Raw genomic sequence first — 22,754 nt, forward strand, 5'->3', positions numbered from 1 at the left:
TGCTGATCCTATCCATCCCAGTCACTCCAAGAGAGAACCTCAACATCTTCATCCCTGCGATCTCCAGCTGTGCTTCCTGTGTTTTCCTCAATGCCACTGTCTCTAAACCATAGAACGCCACTGTTCTCACCACTGTTTTGTACACTTTTTTATTATTATTAATGTTACTGATAATGATAATAATAATAACAATAAGTCCACATAATCATTATGGGCAGTTGTCACAGCCACAGGTTGTTACAAATCACATGAAAATTGCAACGGTGTCTATCTTAAGTCCAACGTTCACAAATTCCAGTATGCACTGGAGTTGTTCTCCAGCGCATCATAAATGACTGATAATGTTTTAAGTGTTGGGAGTTACGTGGAGGTCTTTTTTTAAAAAGTATTGTAATAATTTTCACTGTATGACATAATTCTATCTTGCATGACATGGGTAAACATAGACGCACAAGAACAAGCCTCTTTGAGTATCACTGTAATGTTTAATAGCTTAAAAAAGTTGCGTACCATACATATGAGATAAAGTAAGTATATATTATACTTTGATTTTCGATAAAAAGGTTGTAGTCTGTACAATCATTTTTGACGCTAACTAGACATGATTGAATTTTACAGTGATTGAAATATCATGAAAAATAGGTCATTATAGTAATCTCTAATTGGTCTTACAAGGGTTACAGTTTGTTCGACTGGCATAACTCGAGCTGTCAAGAAAAAAGGTTATTCAAGCAGCGGTAACAATCAGCAGATATACAGTGAGAGACAAGAAAACTATGTGAATTCCTGACCTCCTCAGACAAAAGCATGTGAACAAAGATTTGCTTTGGTAAACATGGAACCATTAAAAAAAAAAAAAAAAAAAAAATCACAATTTTTATTTTTTAGGAGGTCCGATCAAGACACCACTGAAGTTAATTGCAACTTAAACGCAAATCTTGTACAACTTGCATTAAACAGCAAAGCAAATATGATTTAGTTTCTCTTTTGCTCTTGCTACTGTGCATGACTATTGTGTAAAAAATGACAAAACATACCAAACCAGTGCATGCATTAATATTTCGCTCCTCTCAATACCCTTATGGATGATCACACACCTATCATGACATGTCAAAGCTTTTGCTCTCCTTTCTTCAGAACATATCTAAAGACGTTCCTGTTGTTTCCTCCAACTTGCCAAGGCCATTTCTCAATGATCTCAAGAGAAATCTGGGGAGGAAATTTGATGGCAAAGTGAATCATCTAACAAAATCCCAGAAAACTTTGCCATCCCATTACAAAATTCGAAGCCGTGGTTTGTGATGGCACTGTGCTTGAATGCAGCATCACACTGTAGCAGGACCTTAGTGGGAACAGTGCTGGTCACTAGGAAGGAATGCAAATTTCCTGCAGCTGCAGATAGTTATGGAACGAAACACTCAGTTCTCTGCATCTTAAACAGTATCATCAGCATTCAGTCTTTCCCCTTAAGTGATGCTGTGTGTGTGTGTGTGTGTGTGTGTGTATGTGTGTGTGTGTGAACACCAAAGTGCCAGGTTAACCCACACATGCACTCATGCAGGGAGGTGAGGTGAGACAACTTGAAGTGATTTCACCTCTGATCCTGGTAATGGAGTGAACATGCAGGTCTGCGTAAAGTGTGTTTTACGTGTTGTAGGTGACAAGTTCAAGAAAAGCTTGTGTCAGCAGGAATATTTAGGCTTTCTGTGCCTGACTGGATGAGGCTGAACAGTGATTGTAGAAGTCAAACTGGTGCCACGTAATTCCCAGGAAAAGTTCCAAAAGCATGAGTTCGTTCCGACGTACCTGCGAATAAGAGGACAAAGTCAGAGTTTGAGCATGTATATACACTGCTCAAAAAAATAAAGGGAACACTTAAAAAACACATCCTAGATCTAAATGAATGAAATATTCTTATGAAATACTTTGCTCTTTACACAGTTGAATGTGGTGACACCAAAATCACACAAAAATGATCAATGGAAATCAATTGTATCAACCCATGGAGGTCTGGATAAGAATCACACTCAAAATTAAAGTGTAAAAACAAACTCCAGGCTGATCCAACTTTGATGTAATGTCCTTAAAACAAGTCAAAATGAATCTGTGTTGCTTCCTGAGTGGACACTATGATTTCACAGAAGTGTGATTGACTTGGAGTTACATTGTGTTGTTCAAGTGTTCCCTTTATTTTTTTGAGCAGTATATTTTAAGCTAAAGGGTGAATACTGCAACTTAAATCTGCAATGATACAAAATAGCCACAGGGGGGAGAACACACACAGCAGTCGTCAACACAAGATGTTTTGCTTGGTAAAGAAAGCTTTACTCATGTTGACATTCTTTTTCATAGTTATGTCATTAAATGCCACTTCTGTCACATCGTCTGATAAGTGTATACTAAAGCATAAGCAGCTTCTCCACAGAGAAAAAAATATTTTTTCAATGTTTTAAAAATACTAGTTTACAAATAAATATCCTATTTTACAGAGCTCCTCCTTAGAACACAAGGTGTCTACGACATCTTGCTTTTTCACTTTGAAAATTTACTTAATTGGTTTTAGAATCCTTTGTCCATGTTATTTTGGAAAAATGACATGGAATTACTGAAAACAAATTGGCAGAAAATAACAAGAGTTGTTTGAATCCATCTAAAAAGTTGTGAGTTGGGGAAAAGCTGACTGAACATGAAATTTCCTGGAATCTATAAAAAGTTACCTAATGACTATATCAACTAAAATGATAGAAAAAGAAAATAATAGCAATGTCCTACTGCTACTTTACTACAATTGCCATCTCACGCCACTGCCAATACACTCGGAGAATATGTTTGTTTTCAGGGCAACATGCTCTATTATCGTAACTGATAAAATAGTTTTGAAGCACTTCCGTTTGCACTGCTTACAAATATGTTTCCCTGTTTGGTTACAATGTTTAAGTTTGATGTCAAGTTTCTATGGAAGAAACACAGATAGAGTAAAGAGAAAATCGGGAGATAACCAGTGATGCATTTCCTCACCTACAAACCAGCCATCGTCACATTTCTCCATTACTTGTACAATGTCTCCTTCTCTGAGCTCCAGCTCATCTGAATTCTGGGGTTTATAGTTGTAAACAGCTTTGAACCTAAAGCAGAACACATAAGATTTAGAAATGTGCCAAGGGCTTGGCAATTTATCTGCTCTAAATGAAAAACGGCGAGATGGAAACATACGGTTGCCGTTGCACCGGCGTGGAAACAGAGTTGTTCGGCACTTGTGCAGGTAAGTTGGATTTAACATGTGAGTTAGACTGAGCAGCCCCCTACAGAAAAATGGACATCTTGTGTCAGGTATGGCAAAAAAACGATAACGGGCATCACTTCGACACCACAGGTGGGCATGCAGTGACCTTTGTGGAGTCAGGGTTCGTTGCGGAAGCGGGTGCAGGTGACTGAGCGGAAGGTGACCCAACCTTTGCGATAGAGCTTTGGGTGGCAGAGTGCGTCCCACCCCAGTTACTGTAATGGTTGGTAGGGGATGTAGTTTTAGAGGTACTGTGCAGCCACTGATCGCTTGTCTCTTTTGGTACAGGTGACTGTAAGGGGGAGCGTGACCATGAAGCCGTGTTGCCGTGAGTCACAGGTGATGACAGTTTCGCAGCAAACTGTTCAGGCTGGGTGCTGAAAGGGGACACCGGCGACCGCAGGCAGGATGAGCAGAGTGAACCTCCTGGACTCTGGGGTCCGGGGGAGACGGGAGACATCGGGCCCAATGCGTAGTCATCTGTGGAGTATTTAGTGCGGGGCATTTTGTTGACCTGAACATAGCTGGCGGGAAAGATGCCGCTCCGGCTCGTCCCTGAAATCCTTCCTTCCAACCACTGGTCATCAACACGCCTGGTTATACTGATCACTTCACCCTCGAAAGAACAATTTTTGAAAGATAGTGAATTAATTTAAAATACTCAAAAACATATATTCGGGGCCATTCCACATGACATTAAAAGCCTTTTCATATACACGCATTCAAGTCGGTCTTTTTGAAATTGGAGGATAAGGCTTTATATATTAATGAGTGACAAATTGCCCGAAAATGATGAAAACATGTTCTTGAATGATGAGATATAACTTGCCCTTCTCCACAGTAAAATATACTTAAGAACAACAGGATCAGTGGGGAATATTAATATTAATATTAATGAATATTAATGATTCCAAAGTAACATATGACAATGGAAAGGTCTTGTGACTTCATTCATAAAAAATGGAATTGAAGGATTCAGCTTTCCAGTGCTCTTCTAGATAAGTGATGCAAAATTTCACATACATATTGAGATTTGACCATAGAAATAAAAAAGGAAAAAGAAAACAGGAACTGACCTCCGAAGCACTGACTTATCTAGTCTCATCATTGACTTTAATGTTTCAAGGATGCTGCACAGGATGTCAGACAGTTTTGTTTAGAATTCACCCAATATTGGCATCCAAAATCCATCTTTAGGATGACATCAGCTGATGTCAGTGTTCAAATTTAAACTGTATTGGTTCTTCCACAGACTGGCTGTCCTACCAATTGTCCACCAGATTGGCTACAGTTGTAGCCAACTGCACCCAGAGCAATGTTTGGTCGGCCGCTTATGTCAATCCCAAATGAATATCTGGTGTCAGCAAATAGAAACAAGACCAAATGGACAAGCCTGTGGCAGCGTAGGTCAAGATTCAGTCAAATATCAACACTCAATGGTACGACTAGCCAGAAGGGCCTTCAACCATCTGTCTTTCTCAGCTCTTTTATCTTTTAATCAAAATGCTCCCACATTTAATGACAACATGTTCAAAAGTTGAGGAAACATTTCCTGTCACTTGTTGAACTGATGTAATTCCAAAACAAATTTGTGGGGTGACATATAGCATCGCATCAACAACATTTATACTCACTTTTCGAAAAGATAGTTCGACCGGAAGCTCAGCATTTAAATTATAAAGAGCCACAGCTTCACCGTAGTCCAACACCTGTAGAGTGGGAGGCTTTATCGGTGTTGGCCTCTCGGAGGAAGGCAGAATCTAGCAAAGACAAAGGGGAGATAGTCATTTTAATAAAATGACATAATAGAAAATAACAAAGAATATCATGCAAAATGATGAATTATACCTCCACATATGCTGTGGGGAATATGCCGGCTCTGCCATGATGTTCTCCTTCAAACCAGTTGCTGTCTATTTGCCGATGGATGTAAACAATATCACCTTTCTGTAGTGGAAGCTCCCTGAAGTGACACAGTGAGTCTCAATAAAAGAATCCCATTAGGTTACTCAACATTTAGTACTTTAGTGTATGTTATTTCTTCTTTTGGTTACATATATGTGTGTGTGTGTGTGTGTGTGTGTGTGTGTGTGTGTGTGTGTGTGTGTGTGTGTGTGTGTGTATAAAACTGGCATTGTTACCTTATTAAATGAGCTGACAGGAAGTACTTACTTTGGTGATTGAGCTTGGAAGTTAAACTTGGCACGAGCTGCCTTCATCTGAAAGGAAACAAAGAAATCCACCAAAGAGGAATTTATCGCTATTCAAAGTAAAAATTTCGTATCAGGCTTAAAAATAAACATCTATTTCACCAGCCATTTGAACTTTTGAATAACAATTCAAGTTTTATCAACAAAACAAGTATTAAATGATCAGGTTATACCTTCTTCTCTTCTTTCTTAGGTGGGAGTTCCATGGTTTCATTTGAAGGAGGAAGACTTTCTAATGTTGAACAGTGAAGGTAGAACTGCATCATTACTGAAGTCATGCAAGCTTTGCTACGAACAAGCAATCACCAATTCATCAACAACATTACTACATGGAAGAGGGTTAAATTGAATCAAGCTGACAAATTTCCAGGAAAAAAAAAAAAACAATTGGATAATGCTTATCTCAGCAGGTCTTCTATGTTTAACTTCCTAAATTTTTCAAGCTTCCTTCCAGGCCCTTAATGGCAGTTGCTCCTTTCAGTAATAAAAAAACACTCTCAAACCAACCTACAAACATGATCCTAGAACAAAAGACAACTGGGGCAATGAAAGAGAATCATGGGACTGTCAGTATATTGAATTACCAAACCCTTTAATCAGTGATTCGGTGAATGATATAGCCATTGAGGTTGCTGTCTTGTGTCTTGTTGTGCGTCAACAAGGCAGAGTGACCCTATTTTTTTCAGGGATAATAAAAATGGACAATACAACCCAAGGGATGTATCAATGTTAATTTTTAATGTGATGAACAAGATGGATGGCTTACCATATGTGGCGGCTAATGATTTTCCAAGAGATTGATGTTTCGATGCTGATAAATTGCTGAAACCAAAATAAGAATGACGTGATTTTTGTGTTTACATCAGAGCTGCATTCCTCAGATATGAGTCATATTTCCACCGGCATCATATCTGGTCATAGTTAAACAAACATTCAAAGCAATAACATGAAATGCTCCTTGATACACCCTTTACTGTTTATCTGAAAGTCTGCCAAAAGAAGGGTCCTGATGGAATATGTAACCATTAAAATCCTCATATGTGACTATATTTCTTACACATGCTATGGACATATAAGACATGGGAAGTATAAATACGATTTAGTAATAGTGACAGAGAATTTCATGATGTCTATAGCACATCCGGTTAACACATGCTGAACCTCTTCTTTTTGCATACATTTAATTTAAATACATTCAGTTGAGTAAGCAAACCAGATGTGCTCCAATGCACAGCCTATCTCTCTCTCTCTCTCTCTCTCACTCACTCATTCACTATTCTACTGCTCTTGCTTTATGTATGTTGAGGAATCTGAGCTATCAACACTAACAAACGCTAGCAATGTGTTCGGGAAGTTGATATATTTTGAATATGTCCACAGCATTCTCAAGGATGTATATATGAAGGGTTTCTTGTCATCACATAATAAACGAGGAACATTTCTAACGTCAGACATGGATATTTTGCATTCCAGTATGTCATTAAAGCAGCAGTATAATGAAAAAGTGTTTCCAACTAATGTTTATTTCATTACTAATACCCTAGTAACTCACAAAAACAACAGGACTGGTGAAATTTTTGTGTGTCATATTCCTTTTTCAAATACTTCAGTAACTGTCATAATTTTGAAGTTTTGGGGTAAGGGGTCGCATGGAGGTCCTATGACAATCGGGACAATGGGTCCTTTTGATTTGAATTAATTCATGAATTAAATTCCAAATTTAAATCCCCCCCACCTGCTTGCATCTGCATTTGTCCTTTGTTTCCGTTTATTATTCAAGGTAGTAGCCCGCAACTTAACAGTGTATCATGAAACAGGAAGTTAGAAAACAACATTCTTGACACCTTGTGTTTAATTCCACATGTCCTTAGCAACAGGCTCTTTAAACAACTCACTAAAATCACCAGCCCTGAAAGGGTCAAACACCGTGACCTCAACTTAGCAAACAACTGCAAAATCACCCAAGAATGTATTACACAGTGAGAAATGTGGAATGCAGTCTGCTGTCTGAAGTAACAGATATTGTACTTGAAACCTGTCAAAGTTCAATTTTAACTAAGTGCCTGGCAGGTGTCCTGCAGCTCTGTAAATTAATGAAAGCTCCTCTGTCCCGTCACATCAGATATTTTCATGAAAAAACAGGAAGTAGGTATATTAGAACTCATTTGACAAGGCAACAACAAAACGGATTAAATTGTTGTTTGTAGGGCTTAGAGGTGCTCTGTTATATGATTACTGACCCTGTTATTTCTGTGACCCTCTTACGCTGTATGTAGCTTTGTTTAAAACAATTCCCCTTATTAGTAGTATTTGAGATGAAAGATAAAGGTATGTATCGTCTGCTATTGCACAAAATTTCCTCAGCATGGTGGGATTTTTATAAAGATAAAAACCTTTCTTAAAAAGGATAAACAGTCCTTTATAAATATCATGATTTTTAATCCATAGTTATTTAAGGACTCTTTCCATCTATTCGTGAGTCTTGAATGCACTTGCAGTGGTGCAACAGTTGTACTAGCGTTTAATAGCAAATGAACACTCTTGAGCTTTAAATGATATCAGGAAATATGTAAAGATTTCTGAGAAAAGGGACCTTATCAACACAAACCAAACAAGCAAAAAGTGATTTGGAAAACCACATACTTGATAAAAGTTATCATTGTAACCTGCAGCAAATATAATCTTCTTGAATGCAGTAACTGACCTGAAGCTTGGGGTCTTGGTCTTTACGGCGACCACTGGATTCGTATATCTGGCCTCCTGAAGACAGAGAAAAAACAGTTAACACAGCCCATTGAACCTCATAACTGCAAGAAAATTTCTCAACATCTCAGACACAGTAGAGGTGGTAACCACTCCCACAGGAGTTAGAAATCCCCTGGGTCCTATGTTCCTTGGATCGCAAACACCACCACTCGAGATCAGTTTGAGCTGCCAGTGATTTCATCAGATTTGTAACGGTTGAAAACCTAAATTCAACCCTGTAGTGGATCGACATCTTGGTCAATCTATGAAGATGGACTAGAAGTAATAATTGGTGATATCATCCGCGGGACTATTTTCCATTTCATTCTCGCTGCCAGATGTAACTGAGTAGGATGGGGTGTCGGGGGATGGGGTGGGATTGGGGATCTTGCAGGCAGGGATTTATGAAGATCAATCACAGAGCAAGGCAGGCAGGTGATTCCATAGCTGTCATCTAGAGGAAACACAGCAAACTTGATCAAAGCTAGAAAGCAGGGGTTCACTGGGAGTCTTCATTGGTAGCGGGAGAGTAGAGGTGCAAGTGGTTGGGGAATTCTGCAAGGTGGGGTCGGGAGGGATGCTTCAGCAAAGAAATTCAAGAGGGTGGCTCAGTACCTCACCCTGGCCTTGACGTTTCTTCTTCTGGGAAAGTCTCCTCTCCAGGCCCTGGATCTCCGAGTCCAACTCAGCCTCAAACCGACTCAGCTCAGAGACCAGACTGGCCTGAGCCCAAATTAGGGAGTTGGAAGGGCAAAATTAAGAGACTAATCCAGTGTAGTGATACAGTCTGGAGCTAATGGCGTCCCTTTTCTTTGATGGTGTATGGAAGCATGAACTCTGTGCAGAGAGAGTGCAGAAAGACGGCTCACCTCGATCGAAGTGGACTTGGGTCTCTCTGGTTGTTTCTTTGGTGGCGGAATATACTGAAGACAAAAAAAATCAAAAAACAGAAATAGATTTGTCATAGCGTTGCTACGAGACTCACTTTGATCACCAGTCTCCTTTTTTTAAGAAAATGTTTTCCGAGTGAAAGTGCGTTCATTCCGGTGATGCAAGTTTTCTAACCGTTCCAACTTTTCCCAAAAATGTTTGAGAATAAACATAAAAGGCAAAGCTATCTTTTTCAAAACAGAAAAATGTTAAAGTACCTGTTTTTTGTCCCCAGTTTCTGTCAAAAATGTATTTGAAAAATGAAGCTGTAGAAGTCTGCCAATAGTAGAACAAGTAATATTAGCCCTCTATAGTTTTATTTTGTATCGCTAACAACTGGATGATATAACAATGTAATCCCAACATGACCTGGGGTCACATAAAAGTGTGTCTTTAAAAGAGAATCCCCTTCACCATCTCTCCTCCATTTGATCTAGTTTTACTAAAAAAGGCTTTGCTGGGAAGATCCTCCTCCGGTCTCGTTGTTAGTTTTTGGTTGTTTTTTTTTCTTTTTTGTATGAAACCTTGGCTGAATGGGCCAAGGCCGTCCCCTCAGCTGCTAGTCATCTTTGCTACATTCATAGACTATAATGTCATTGTGAAGTAGAGTAACACCTGGTAAGATCCATCCAATGATTTTCTAAATGCTGTTCAGGTCATAGATCAGCTGCTGCCATAAAGAGGAAATTAAATAAATGTCCATGCTGTGAGCCATTACACACCACAAGAGGTTAACACCATAATGCAAATCACAAGACACCTCTGCTCCCGCGGGGGGGAAAGGAGACAAAGATTCCTTTTCCTTACAAGTGCAGACGCAAGCCACAATGTGCACCGTGTCTAAGACATCGCTGCAACTTCTCAAAGTTATTGCAACTGTAGAGATTTTTGCTCAGGAAACACACCGGCGTGTATAAACATTAGTCCAATGAGTTACCATAGTGTCTGGATGCTTTAGAAACATGCAAAACAATATGGCAAAGTCTATGTGGTAAATGTCAAAAAATAGGAATGAAAGAACTCCAGCTTTACAAAGGAACCCGAAGTATTACCTGCATCGGCAGTCAAGCTGAACACATCCTCGGGTTAAGATTTTAGAAAGAATCAGTTGCGAGTGGGTGTGAGGCTGTACCTTGCTGTGGTTCTCAGAGGCGGCATGCTGTCCGGGCTCAAAGTCGAAAATGCTCTTCGGTTGAGGCTGCTGCTTTCCTGGGTCTGATAGCTTATCTACATCCTCGCTCCTGAAACATTACACCCCAACACACACACGCACCATAGACAGCAACTCAATCGTGGCTTTGTCGTTACTGCCTGTAACAACAAATCCAAACTTGTCGGTCCCACATGCCCCCCTCCTCTTTGCTTGTATAAGATATACCTGCAGTCTGGTGTAACAATTGATGATCGTACCAGCATGTTGACAACGCCGACTAGATGACATATTATCACAAAATAAGTACACAGAAATAAGTCTGGCTGAACGGTAAACCCCCAGAACATGCTCAATAAATGTTCAATATTTCCCGTTATGTGAATATTCTATGTAACACACAGCCGTCTAGTCTTTTTTTTTTTTGTCGCGATTATTATCTATGACTGTGCCGATGAGATTTCCAACTAAATGGGGATTAATTTAACAAAGAGGCCAGGAAGTTCGATGCGGTCACCTCATGTAAGAGGAGCTCCTGTTAAGTCCCTTCATGGTACACCTGTTCGCAGTTTGGCTCAAAATGTGAAAAGCGTGCTTCTCGAGAACATGTCCAGTTGCCCGTAGATGTGGAATTCAACAGTCTATCAGATTGTGCCATTTAATGGACGAGCGGCTTGCCTGCCTGCTCCCAGTGGATGCTGGGATATTCCGTGCAACCCTGAGGCAGCCACATTGCATTAACTCACCAATCTGGTAAGGCACCATGTGGTGTTAATCTGAAGAGGTTCTTGTTTGTTTCATTATGTTCCCCTGCTTTGTCTGATAACTGGAACCCTGCAGATGAGTTTATTTTAAAGTAAAAACTAATACTGTAACAGAATTAGACAAAAAAATGGATTTCATTCACTTACGTTCAGACAGCCAATCCTCTGACTCCCCGGCTTCAAGTTCTGAAAAAAAAAAGCACCACAGACATCCTTATCATATAATTCTCTCAATAACACTTTTGTTTCGCATCCACTCATAGCCCTCTCAAGAACGCACCTCAGAAGGCAATAATAACACTGGGGTGAAAGTGAGAATTCACAGGGACTTGTGTTACTGTTATGAAGCCATTTTGTTGTACTTGTAGTTTTTAAGCCCTAGTAGTTTTAGTCTTAGTTTAATACTTCAGAAATGAAAGTGTCACCTAAATTAACCACTCCAGTACTCTTTCCAGCAGTAGCTACATTTTACAAGAGATATTATCTATTTCCCCCAACGACCATGAGCGCAGGATAAGCTGAAGAGGATGGATGGATGGATGGATGGATGGATGGATGGATGGATGGATGGATGGATTACGTATTCTATAAAGGTTCAAAAGTACTGTTAGTATTCTTTGACATTTAAGACAATCCATCCCTTGTCTCTATATTTATGTACAAAACAAATGTACATAGATTTTCTCAAATGGTATATATTTTCTGCATGGATTTCCCCTTTAATACCTCCCACTAACAGGTTAACAAGTAACTAATACTAGCTAAAAAAAACAAGTTAATGTTTCATTTTCAGGTGGAGTAGTTTTTAACTTGAGTGCCTTAACTTGTTGTTCAGTAATTTGACAGTATATCAACTTCTACTTGAGCACAAGTATTCGTTATTGTACCTGGTATAACATTTTCCACCCTTTAGAATAAAAACCCCACAATCCAGAGTTCTGGTCTTGATAACCCCAAAAATGACAGGAAACACATTTATATTAAATAAATGATAGGTGACTCCAGCAGGCCACTTGATATGAGAGGAGGTGAGAATAAACAGGAAACATTGTTAAAGCTATGAAACTTAAGGGGTCTTTCATCACATGTTGCTTGGCGCAATAAAGTAGTTGCTGCATGTACCATACATTGCACTGGAGTGAATATATTAAATGTGAAGGAGGACAAACATTCTTACCTTCTGCCTTCTTGTGAATCTGCCTGAACATGCTCTTGTACCAATCTCTGGGCTTGTTTACACTCTGGTGTTTGAAAAAAAAAAAAAAAAAAAAAAAGACGGTCGTGCAGAAAGAAAACAGATCTGACAAATTAGGAGTTGGGAAAAACAGTATGTTGATGGATGATGATCTAATTGAAGGGAAAGAAAAAAAAAAAAAAAGACAAGCAATGAGGAAAATCGTTTCCTGTGTCTTACTGATCTGGAGGCAATGGGCATCCCTGTCTCATCCACTGGGCCGATTCCAGAGAATTTGATAAGCCTTTCCTCCCCTGTGGGACCCTGGCTATTTGGTAGAGAGGAAGAGGCCTGGATGCCGTTTGTCAGCCCCCCTTAGTTATAAAGATGTCATGAATATAAATGTACTCAGCCACCCTTCATCATTATAAGTTTCATGATATTTTTGAGGTAAACAATGACGTACGCAGCCTTACCATAAGTTTGTGAAGGTCCATAATATGATCCAAAGCTGAGAGTAGTTTGGCGGCTTCCATTAACTTCTGATACCTTCAGGGAAAGTTTTAAATATTAGTCAATGCACATAGCGTTGGCGACTGAAGCGCAGTTGCATTGCGTTGATACAACATTTTTCCACAGGGAGGAGCACTTGTTTTCTCTAAGGCTTTCCCTCGGCGTCACGACCGAGAAGCTCAAATACATTTATGTACCTTATATTCTCCAGATGACAGCCTTGTGGAGCGGAATGGGCTGAGAGGTGGAGTGGGGAGTCCAGGGGTGATTATCACCTCCTGAGTTAGCTCTGGAGATGTTAGGATCTGATGACCAGAGCCAACCTCTTCTACACCCTGGCACAAAAAAAAGGAAGTGAGAAATATGAATGAACAAAAACAATGTGTGAACTTTGCCCTTGTCATGTCCTCCTGTTGGCTCTGGGTAAACATCACTCTCCGTGGGATGTCATTTGAACATGTTAGCAGCTGTACTATTCCCTAGACAATAACTGGCCTCTGCAGGGAAGCCTGAGATAAAAAGGCCTTCTAATTTATTTAAAGGAGAACCAGTGGGAAGTTGTGTTCCACCCACTTCATCATCTCTCTTGCCACAACCGTAGAAAGGCCTCATTCAGGGTGCTGAGTGGAGGCAATGAAACAGGAGAGGACCATTATGAACCCATTAACTCCCTATTCACCAGGCCTCCCCATTCTGCAACCAGGAGGCAGAGCTGGGGGCCAGAGGGGTTGGAAAAGGGTCAGCGATGTCAACCAGGGTCCAGCAGGGTAAGCTGAACTCTTGCTGTCTCCATGGTGATCTTTTACTACCACTTAATGATGGCCGTGCTAACTCTTCATTTGAGAAACACCCCATTTATTTCAATCAGGTGCTTTGGACCTCTTGTGTGGTTGCCAAAGGGGGGTCATGGGAAAACCCCTCTGTATTGTGGTAGAGCTCAAGGTGTTATCTCCGTCCTCATCCGAAGGCGAAATCTTGTGACACAGACCAGGACCGGTGTGGTTTTCTAAGACAGTGATTTGCATCAGAAAGTGATGTCAGCATTTTTCGTAATTCAGAAGGGGTTACCTGAGACTGCATGAGATCTACTATCTTGTCCCACTATGAGGCAAATTCATACGCAGCATCCAAAGAACCTGCAAAAGAAACAAACATATGATTAAAATGTAAAATACAAATGGTGCTAAATGTATTTTTCTTGGAATCTGCAGGGAATCTCTGAAATGTACTTATGAAGCCATGTAGTGCACATAAATGGCCAAATACACCATTTATCAAATTAAGATTTTTATACGGTGAAAAATTCCAGACTTTATTGGCCCCTGACATGTCTTTTTTCAGTTTACGCCATTCCCCTCACACCACGCTCTTTACCAGTAAAGCAATAACCCTAACTGTTGAATCTTGCTGTGGTAGCCGAGGAAATATAATATACAGAGTCAAGGTCTATACATGTCAGTGAAAACAGTGTACACAGATGTGCATGCAGGATGTGTGTGCAGTGCAATTCTTTTGTTTTGTTTGTTGTAAAGCCCCTCTGTCATAAATCACACTTCACTTCACATCAGGGTAGTGTGAAAAGAGTTCTCTCGTCCTCTCACATCTATTTCGAGGGAAAGTTAGCATCGCTTTTCTCTGCTATTATTGGAAAAACCCGATAGAAACAATGAAATACTCATATGCTTTTCCAACTCAACCCATTTATCCTAATAAAGGTGACCTAATAAGATGTACTTGAGGGGACGAATGATCGCAAAGGTCAACTGCGAGAAGCAGAAGCCAGCTCCTAATCAGCCACACCTCAGGGAAACAGATTAGGGCTGCTGTTTCAACATCAGAGTTGTGGGCAGTACAGAGGAGGTCATTTCCTTTCCTGGATTAGACAGGCTCTCATATTGAGTGTGTAATTGGCCAACGATAACACAGTTGGCATCGAAACCCCAGCTACTCTACTGCATTGTCTCTCTAGTCATTCATTTCACAATGATCTTTCCGTTTTATAATCAATCCACATCCAATATTGTGCCAAAACCAAGTAGAATCCGATAATGGGGTTGATATAAGAATTCCTGAGGTTTCCTGTTTTGGTGCAAACTATGGCTCTGCAGCTTGGCGAGTGTGAGCATGACTACAACAGAATGACAGTTGTCCAGCATAATTTGGAGTGATGAGTTTTCCATGTGGCATTTGCAGCTTAGCATTAGGGTCTATTATTATTGTGGTCAAGACCAAGAACATTGTATACACTCTGTGTCTCACTAGATGAGGAGACAAGACAGAGCCCATATACTAATAGAATCAATGCTCCTATCCAGCACATAACAATGTCATGGTCTATGTTATATAACTGCAAGATAATGGGAGCCAGAGGTCTGCCTCGAAAACAATAACATATCTGATGCTAAGACGGAAGACCTCTCATCACCAAGCAGTGTCACAGCCAGCTGGTAATATGTCAGCTGTGCCGGAATAAAAGTCTCAGGATTGAAATGTATAATTCTCTTTAATTTTAACGTCCATCCAAGAATGACCAAATTCTAATTTTTCCACAAGCTTTCTAGTGTGTACTACATGCTGCTGCACATTAATAACATGGGGCATTTTATCTCAAATGTGAAAAACAACAGACCCGGTTTATGATAAATAAAAACACTTTGACCTACTAGCAAAACACCTAGCAGTGAAATCAAAATTATCTTTTTTTTATTTATTTTTTTCTTATATATTTACGTCAAATTTACGACTGTGTGTAAGGTTCATTTGGATCAGCATCTTGGTTTAAAACTTGGCCAAAGTAGACATAATGTATCTTTAATCTTTGTGAATTAAGCATAAATAGCAAGTAAAGTTTTTTTTTGCGGTTGCAATAAAGGTTTAAATAACTCATTTTTCTTACAATATATAATAATTTGTGTGTTGATCAGATGACAAAACACATTCTATTCATTCGGACCATTTATGCCATCATGCAACACGAAAAGATAATCCTTGACAGTAACAATAAGTAAATGCTCTCCACTTACATAACCTTGCAATTCAAAGCACTACATTGGACCCCACATTCATTCCACCACCATTCCATCGGGAGAACTGGGGATTCAGTGTTATGCAGACAGGAACAGCCAGGAATCAAACCACCAGTCTTTTGATTGCTGTGCTGCCCGCGTTATCAACAACTTCCCCCACAAGTCAACTGCTCCAAGCCCCTACATTGATATATTGTTATTCCTAAACATTTCCTTATTCAAATTAACTGATAATCTGTGCACGGTCCCAGAGGCGGAAAAAAAAATCATTGATATAGCAACACGATGACTAAGCTTATGTCCAAACATTGGATCTGTGTTTCATTTCTCTGGAGATCAACATCCTGCTGTGAAATCCTCAAGCGCTGCACGTATTTCCCCTCTGAGAGCACCAAACAATCCTACCTAATAAGGAAAAATCAGTCTCAATATCTAAAGAAAAAAATGTTGTAGCTTTCTGTCTCTCTCTTACTTTACTCTGAATGCCCAGTGCATATTTTAGTAATTACCGATTTGACAGCAGAGGCGAAGACTGTAAAAGTTACTCCCCTGCTAGGTGAGATATGCATTTTCACATTGGAAACATTTTGTATGAAGTAAAAAAAAACAGCCATAAAGATGCAGATGTAACTAAACCGCAAATACTGTAAGCGACAGACATTTCTGACAACTCCGAATTCCTCCTTTGGTCTGCTTTACACAGGTCATTCTTGCATATTATACAAAGTCAATCCCAGGATGGATAAGGACATGCTGAATGAGAATCTTGGGATTTAAAATTGGCAGTTTCTCCCCAGGAAACTCATCCGGTCCCTCAAAGCATGGAGCCAGCTGTCGCTGAGCCTCAGCACAGAGGTCATAATCTCATGAAAAAGCTTTTTTTATATTGATTATGGAAAAAAAATCAATGCAGGTCTCTAGGATGAGGCACAAACTTTTTTTTCCCTTTTTTTAAAAAAAAAAAAAAAAAAAAAAAGCAGATGAGACACCATGCTGTTATCTGAAATTGCTGAGCCAGAGCAGATGTACTCAGCAGTAACAAGGTCAGTGAACTTCACCACACCCTTGTGATTCCTGTAAATCACAAAGGGACACTTTCACAGCTATGAATAGAAATAAATGATGTGTCATACTAAAGAGTAACTTTCTGTGAAACAAAACTGTCACACTTAAATTTAAAAAAAAAAAGAACTTAACAGTGAATCCACTAACAATACCGTTTTCACTGATGGTAACCAATGGCATTGAACTTGCAAACAAGTCAGTATGTCTTTTAAATGAATTAAAACACCATACAGATATCATCACTCTATTCTCTTGCAGTATCTCCTAGCCTCAGCAGAGGGATATAATCAAATATACAGTTGTCTTTGTATGCAATGACCCCCCCTGTCCATCATATTTAGAGATTTCAGCATTGTTCTAATTCTTAGTTGGGCTGTCAAGGTGACAGCACAGATGCCGCCTTAGAACTCTTTAACCATAAAAAATCCAGCTGCCACTTGCAGACTCATTTGCATTCATTATCAGAAGCCTTGTGTTGTGCTTCTCTATTAGGGTTGTTGAGCTAGTAACTTATTAACATCGCGCTTTGGTAAGTCCTGTCTGATGTGTGGATGTGTTTACTACATGAAGAAAAGCGACTAACGGGATCTCACAGTTTGCCTTAGGTGGATACATTTGTGAGCTCTAGCCCGCATTATTTTAATTATTACAAACTGGAAAATATCAATATTTCATATATAAATGGAATCAAAAACTATTGACATTTCCTATTAACAAGAGAACTTTGAAACAAGTCCATTGGGTAAAGTCTTAGTCAACACACAAAAAAGATATAAGATAGGAAATTTCCTGCCTTATAACATTTTCCAAAAGTATTTAAAAGTATGATAGTTATCTTTAATTTCCAAACATACTGCGTGAGTCATGCTGCTGTAATGCGGGGCATTGGAGGTCCTGCAAGTTTGCTTTCCAACCACGCTGCCCTTCTGCACCTCAGCACATGCGTGAACACCAACAGAGCCCATACAAGGACCTGGAGGCGCAAGTTTATGATATGCGGTTATTGGGGGATACACACATTTATCAGGAGAGAAGTGTTTTATCTCCTTGTATGGTGCTCCTCCAGACTGAGAAGCAAGAGGAGTATGTGTGCTTCTTGTCAATAGTGAAGGGATAACTCGCCTGGAGGAACTGCGTGCCGATAAATCACAGCTTCTTACTGCCAGCACTGATCCAAATCTTGTCCCATCAGAAGTTTGCATTACGAGAAACAGTGTGTAAATCATTCACATCCTACTTGAAAAATAGCTGTTGTAAGTAGATTTGTCAAGAGGAAAGTCTAAGAACAACCTACAAGTTCACATATGACAATATACAAATTCCAAAAAAACAGCGCTGAGGGAAAAATCTGACACTTTCTCATGGCTGTCAACCTGCATACTTAAACCTGAGAGCAGTTTGTGTATGTAAAGACTAGCACCTGAACCTTAAGTAATATCACAAAGGGAATCAGAGGCAGCTGAGGAAATCACCCTGACAGTAAGGAGAGCGTCCAGTGATGTCTGCACCATCAGTGAGCCATTAGACTTACTATCTGGAGCAGGACAGGAAAATATTTGGAAAGAACTCCAGATTACGTCACAGTGTGTGTAGTTTTGATTGCACACATACCCACTGGGCAGAACAATGAGGGATGACATGTGGGGAAACACAGTGCCCTCTCTCTCTGCAACTCACAGCTGTTCTCACCTCCACTACCACCTGAGTGTTTCAAATTTAAAAAGCATACATCTCATGGATGTGCCGGACAGCTTATTTTTCTCTGTTCTGTTAACAGCATCCCATAATCTAGACATAAAGGTACATCAGTTCAGGGGGAACAGCCAGATTACTCAACTTTAAAAACACATGCAAAACAGACACGCTTGTGCTGTACATCGCCAACCTGATGTTACATCTCAAAATGAGGTTTAGGAGGGCGAAAGTACTCACCTTCAAAATTGTACCACAAGTAGACTCACACCTCCGTCAGCCTGCCTCTGCTGCACACGTGAACCTTCCGAGACCCTCGCTACTTACTCTGTCACACTCATGAAGCGTCCACTAGGCATTTTGTCTCTCACTCTCTCTCTCTCGCTCTATCTATCCATTTCTCTCTCTCTCTAGTTTCCTCTGCCTCTGTCTTTCTCTCATCCCCCTTCCCTCACCCTGCCTACCTCTGCAGAGGACTTCCCAGTTGACAAGTATCACCATAGCAACCCTTTCGGCCCTGTTCAAAAGGCACCCTGGTCTTGGCTTGTTGGTCCAGGACACTTCTTTCTGTGAAGAAGCCCTATTGTTATAATAAGGTGATATTTCACAGCCCGAGGTTAACGAAAGGGGAATGCAAATAGTCTGTCACATCTAAATCCAAGACACTGCTCAGTCACGACATACCTTGCCTCACTCATTTGTAACTCTCGTGTACTCGTGTTCATGTGTTTGTGAAAAGGCCAGGATTCCTGGTAAGCCAAAGGCACAAAAGGAGAATAGGAGCTCTTTCTTTTCCAATAGGTCTATTTCAGACTCATCTCACTACAGCACACAGCTCGCCACATTCCCGCTACCTTTTCTTTTATGATCATAAACAAATACCTTGCATTGGATCATCAAGGTGAAATAAATAAGAGGAGACTAAATTTAAGTGTTTCCCGTGTGTGGGGGGGAGTCAATCAGCATTCAGATTCAAGACTGACAAGCGTCTAAAGTGATGCTACAGGGTCAAACATCAGCCCAAAATGAATTAATCCTGATTCAGAATCCTCCAATTGGTTTTATAGCGACTACTCACCAAAGTAAAACTAAGATTTCACGTTTGGCCATGGCTCATTCCAGTGAAGAAAAACCTGAAAATGACTGCGGCGGCAATGTCCTTGCCACAAATGAGTAATCTTTCATACAAAAACAATCAGATTTATTTTTAGACCAACGTTAATCCCTAAGATTACGCAAAATAAGCGATATTCATCAGCAAGTAGTCGCTGTCCCTCAGTGTGTCTTCGATGGATGATAAAGGCCCAATTCTTTTTAATAATTCAGTGGTTTGGCTTTGTACGTATCCTTTTTCAGAGGCTGCAGTGCTTACCAGTTTATTTTGCTTAACAGCTAAGCTGCTGAACTTGCGGGGCAAGTTTGTCAGCGCAGGTTTAAGGTTGAGACTCCCTCATAATCTGTGTCCTACCAGAGCCAACTTTCTCCCTGCTGTGACCACATCTAACACCCTGTCACTCTAAATGAGGTAATCACGCAAGAGGTGATTGCTGCTTTGGCCTTGGACCCACTCCTCTCCCACATTAGATCCTTGTTCATTTTGTCTCATCTTCTGTACCAAAAAGCACACTGTCATCCTTTTTTATCATATTTTTTGGTACACTATTAGGTTGCGATATAAGGAAAAAACGGATTCGCTCATGTTTGGTCCATAGATGAGTTCCAGTACCTTCTCATCATGCTGTAAAAGCCCACCACTGTCTGTTCACACGATGTCACTATGCTCAAGCAGAGTTGCAGTGATGCTCATTAAAAGACTGATAGCCGCAGATTCCTTAAGTGAACAAGCCAGCACATAAATCTGTTACATAACAAAGGCTATAGGCTTTTCTCTAGGCACTTTTTAATTACCGTACCTCTAATTTGTGTTAAGAAAGAGACCGCAAGCACGTTTGATGATCATGATATAAAGTTTGAGTTTGAGTCCAGAGGTGAAGAACCATTAACCCAAATAAAAGATACCAAAGTCTGATAATCATTCAATACAGGTCACGTGTGTCGCAAGCAACCCACTTGAATATCCTCAGGAGCATCAGGGTTTTTTTTTTTCAGCAGCAAACAACATATTATGCTCAATCTGTGTGCTTCATAGTGTTGAGTGAGAAAAACAAACATTTGTCTCACGTCTCTATGCCACCTACTACTCGAGGATGCTTGTTATTCAGTGGAATACAGTGAATTGATCAATATGAATGAATAAATACATGTTTTATTTACACGAGACAATAATCTAAAGCTAAGAAAGTAAACCAGAGCTTGAGCTTTTTGTCGGATAATCATTACAAACCCGATGTACTGTAATAGGTTTCAGAACAGAATAGATATAAAGCCTGTTCAGTGTGTTACCAATATCACAACTGAGCCAAGAGGGACAACAACAACAACAACAACAACATGATATGGAAAAGTTTGTTGATGACACAAAGCTTCTTTTTTTTTTTTTTTTTTTTACTCTTTGATTTCTTAATATCTACTTCCTTGTGATACCACTCCCGAGTCTAACCCGAGGTGAGAAGTTGCAACACAAGTTTTGAAGTACTTACAGATGAGTGCAGGGGTAAGCAGTGAGCTCTCTACAGCGCAGGAAAGGAGGAAGTGAATGGAGAAAGAGGAGGGAAACAACGCTTGTCTTCTCTCTCTCTTGCCCTGCCCTCTCTCTTTATCAAGCTGTCTTTTATCTTTGGCGAATGATTCCGCATGGGTCCGAATGTTTGACGGGGCGTCTGTAGGCGTGTGTGTGTGTGTGTCTGTGTGTGTCTGTGTGCCAATGACTTAGGATTGCATGTGTGTGAGCACATATTATAGAGCTCATCAGGGAGATGGAGCACAGTAATAGTTTCCACCCACAGCTGGAAATAATAGAGATTCTCATACAGGCAGAGAAGCTCTGTGGTACCGCCCTTCAGTGTTTGACTTGCAAGAAAAGAGGAGGCTGTATTCATGGTTCTGAATGGCACGCATGTTGTAATTCCATTCATTGACATATTTACATGTCAATAATTGAAAAATGGAAAAAGAAAGTCCAGACTGACTTAAAATGAGATCGAGGCTGAGTTTAAAAAGCTTTGCAAGGTTTATCAGTTCACGTAGGAAGAGGCTTAGCCCTACAAATACATACAAATGAATGTAAATGTATCCACACCCACACACTGTAAGGCTTGAGAGATATGTCAATATTTCCATGTTCGGCTCCAGGACTATGTGAGGGAATCATTCCAGTGAATACACAAGGCGCGTTGAGATCGCTTTCCTCTTGTAACCCCGCAGTGGCATCGCAGCAGATCATCTGTATGTCTAACTTGGGTGGATATGTAAACCTTCTGGGAATTTTACTTGTCTGATCCAACTCTCATCTCCCAATTCCGAGCCATTTGTCCCTGAGCCTGCTGATGCCTGATGGATTCCTGCACCCTAATCCAGAAGCTGCTCTCAGCTCTGCCATCCAAGATAAATATTTAACAGCCTCCAAGATCAGAAACCAAAGGTCACGTCTAACACTTTTTCTCTGATCGTTGGATCCAGGAAATGCCAGAGCTCCATTGTAAAACTTTAAATTAAGTGGAATGATTGTTTTGATAAGCAGAGACATTATGTTGAACACGGAATCCAGTAAACATACAGGACTGTCTCAGAAAATTAGAATACTGATAGAGTTCTTTATCTTCTGTAATGCAATTTAAAAAAAAAAAAAAAAATTACTTTTTCATGATATTCTAATATTTTGAGATAGGGTTTTTGAGTTTTCTTAACATGTAAGCCAAAATCCGCATTATTAAAATGATAAAGGGCTTGCAATATTTCAGTTGATTTGTAACGAATCCAGAATGTATGACATTTTTGTTTTTATAATTGCATTACAGAAGATAAAGAACTTTATCACAATATTCTAATTTTCGGAGACAGTCCTGTATATGGATTTTTCAAATATTAAGCACTGCCAATGAACAGTGAAAATTTTGAGGCAATTCTTTCTCTGCATGTCACCACCATGTATTTGAGTAAATGATAGAAGGACACTGTGTTTTCCTTTATAAATACCTGATTTAAAATTTTGGAAAGGACATCATCGTATAGCTATACTATACTGCCTCTCAGTGGCATGTAGGAGAACCGCAGAGGGACATTTTTCACACACTTTTAGCCAT

The 22,754-nt window shown here is 39.9% G+C and overlaps 1 protein-coding gene across 6 annotated transcripts; it reads right to left on the reverse strand.

Annotated features, from left to right (window-relative positions):
• Nucleotides 1-465: 465 nt before the first annotated feature.
• Nucleotides 466-21,343, reverse strand: sorbs3 (sorbin and SH3 domain containing 3). Of its 6 annotated transcripts, none has more exons than XM_086174354.1 (21): nucleotides 21,153-21,343; nucleotides 13,838-13,905; nucleotides 12,967-13,104; nucleotides 12,733-12,805; nucleotides 12,497-12,630; nucleotides 12,260-12,323; nucleotides 11,230-11,268; nucleotides 11,065-11,152; nucleotides 10,301-10,409; nucleotides 9,108-9,161; nucleotides 8,854-8,961; nucleotides 8,198-8,253; nucleotides 6,260-6,315; nucleotides 5,667-5,725; nucleotides 5,456-5,502; nucleotides 5,132-5,246; nucleotides 4,918-5,043; nucleotides 3,798-3,899; nucleotides 3,214-3,302; nucleotides 3,019-3,125; nucleotides 466-1,806 (listed from the first exon to the last, which is right to left on the reverse strand). In XM_086174354.1, the coding sequence occupies exons 2-21, from the start codon at nucleotides 13,847-13,849 to the stop codon at nucleotides 1,745-1,747; spliced, it is 1,638 nt and encodes a 545-aa protein (XP_086030480.1). In that variant the 5' UTR covers nucleotides 13,850-13,905; nucleotides 21,153-21,343; the 3' UTR covers nucleotides 466-1,744. The 6 variants fall into 6 exon arrangements, with proteins under 6 accessions (XP_086030480.1, XP_086030477.1, XP_086030475.1 ...); XM_086174351.1 differs by having other exon boundaries at nucleotides 466-1,209; nucleotides 3,390-3,899; nucleotides 21,153-21,342; XM_086174349.1 differs by having other exon boundaries at nucleotides 3,390-3,899; nucleotides 21,153-21,341.
• Nucleotides 21,344-22,754: the final 1,411 nt, after the last annotated feature.

This window comes from Fistularia commersonii, chromosome 26 (genome assembly GCF_037954325.1).
Source record: "Fistularia commersonii isolate RoL2024-O1a breed Wild chromosome 26, RoL_Fcom_v1.0, whole genome shotgun sequence".
In the NCBI taxonomy this organism is placed as follows: domain Eukaryota; kingdom Metazoa; phylum Chordata; class Actinopteri; order Syngnathiformes; family Fistulariidae; genus Fistularia; species Fistularia commersonii.

Excerpts from the sequence above, each read along its gene's own strand:
- sorbs3 (XM_086174349.1), bottom strand. Across the intron at positions 5,503-5,666 it reads CTAAGAAAGAAGAGAAGAAG|ATGAAGGCAGCTCGTGCCAA; the intron begins GTATAACCTGAT and ends GTTTCCTTTCAG. Across the intron at positions 3,303-3,389 it reads CGAACCCTGACTCCACAAAG|GGGGCTGCTCAGTCTAACTC; the intron begins GTCACTGCATGC and ends ATTTTTCTGTAG.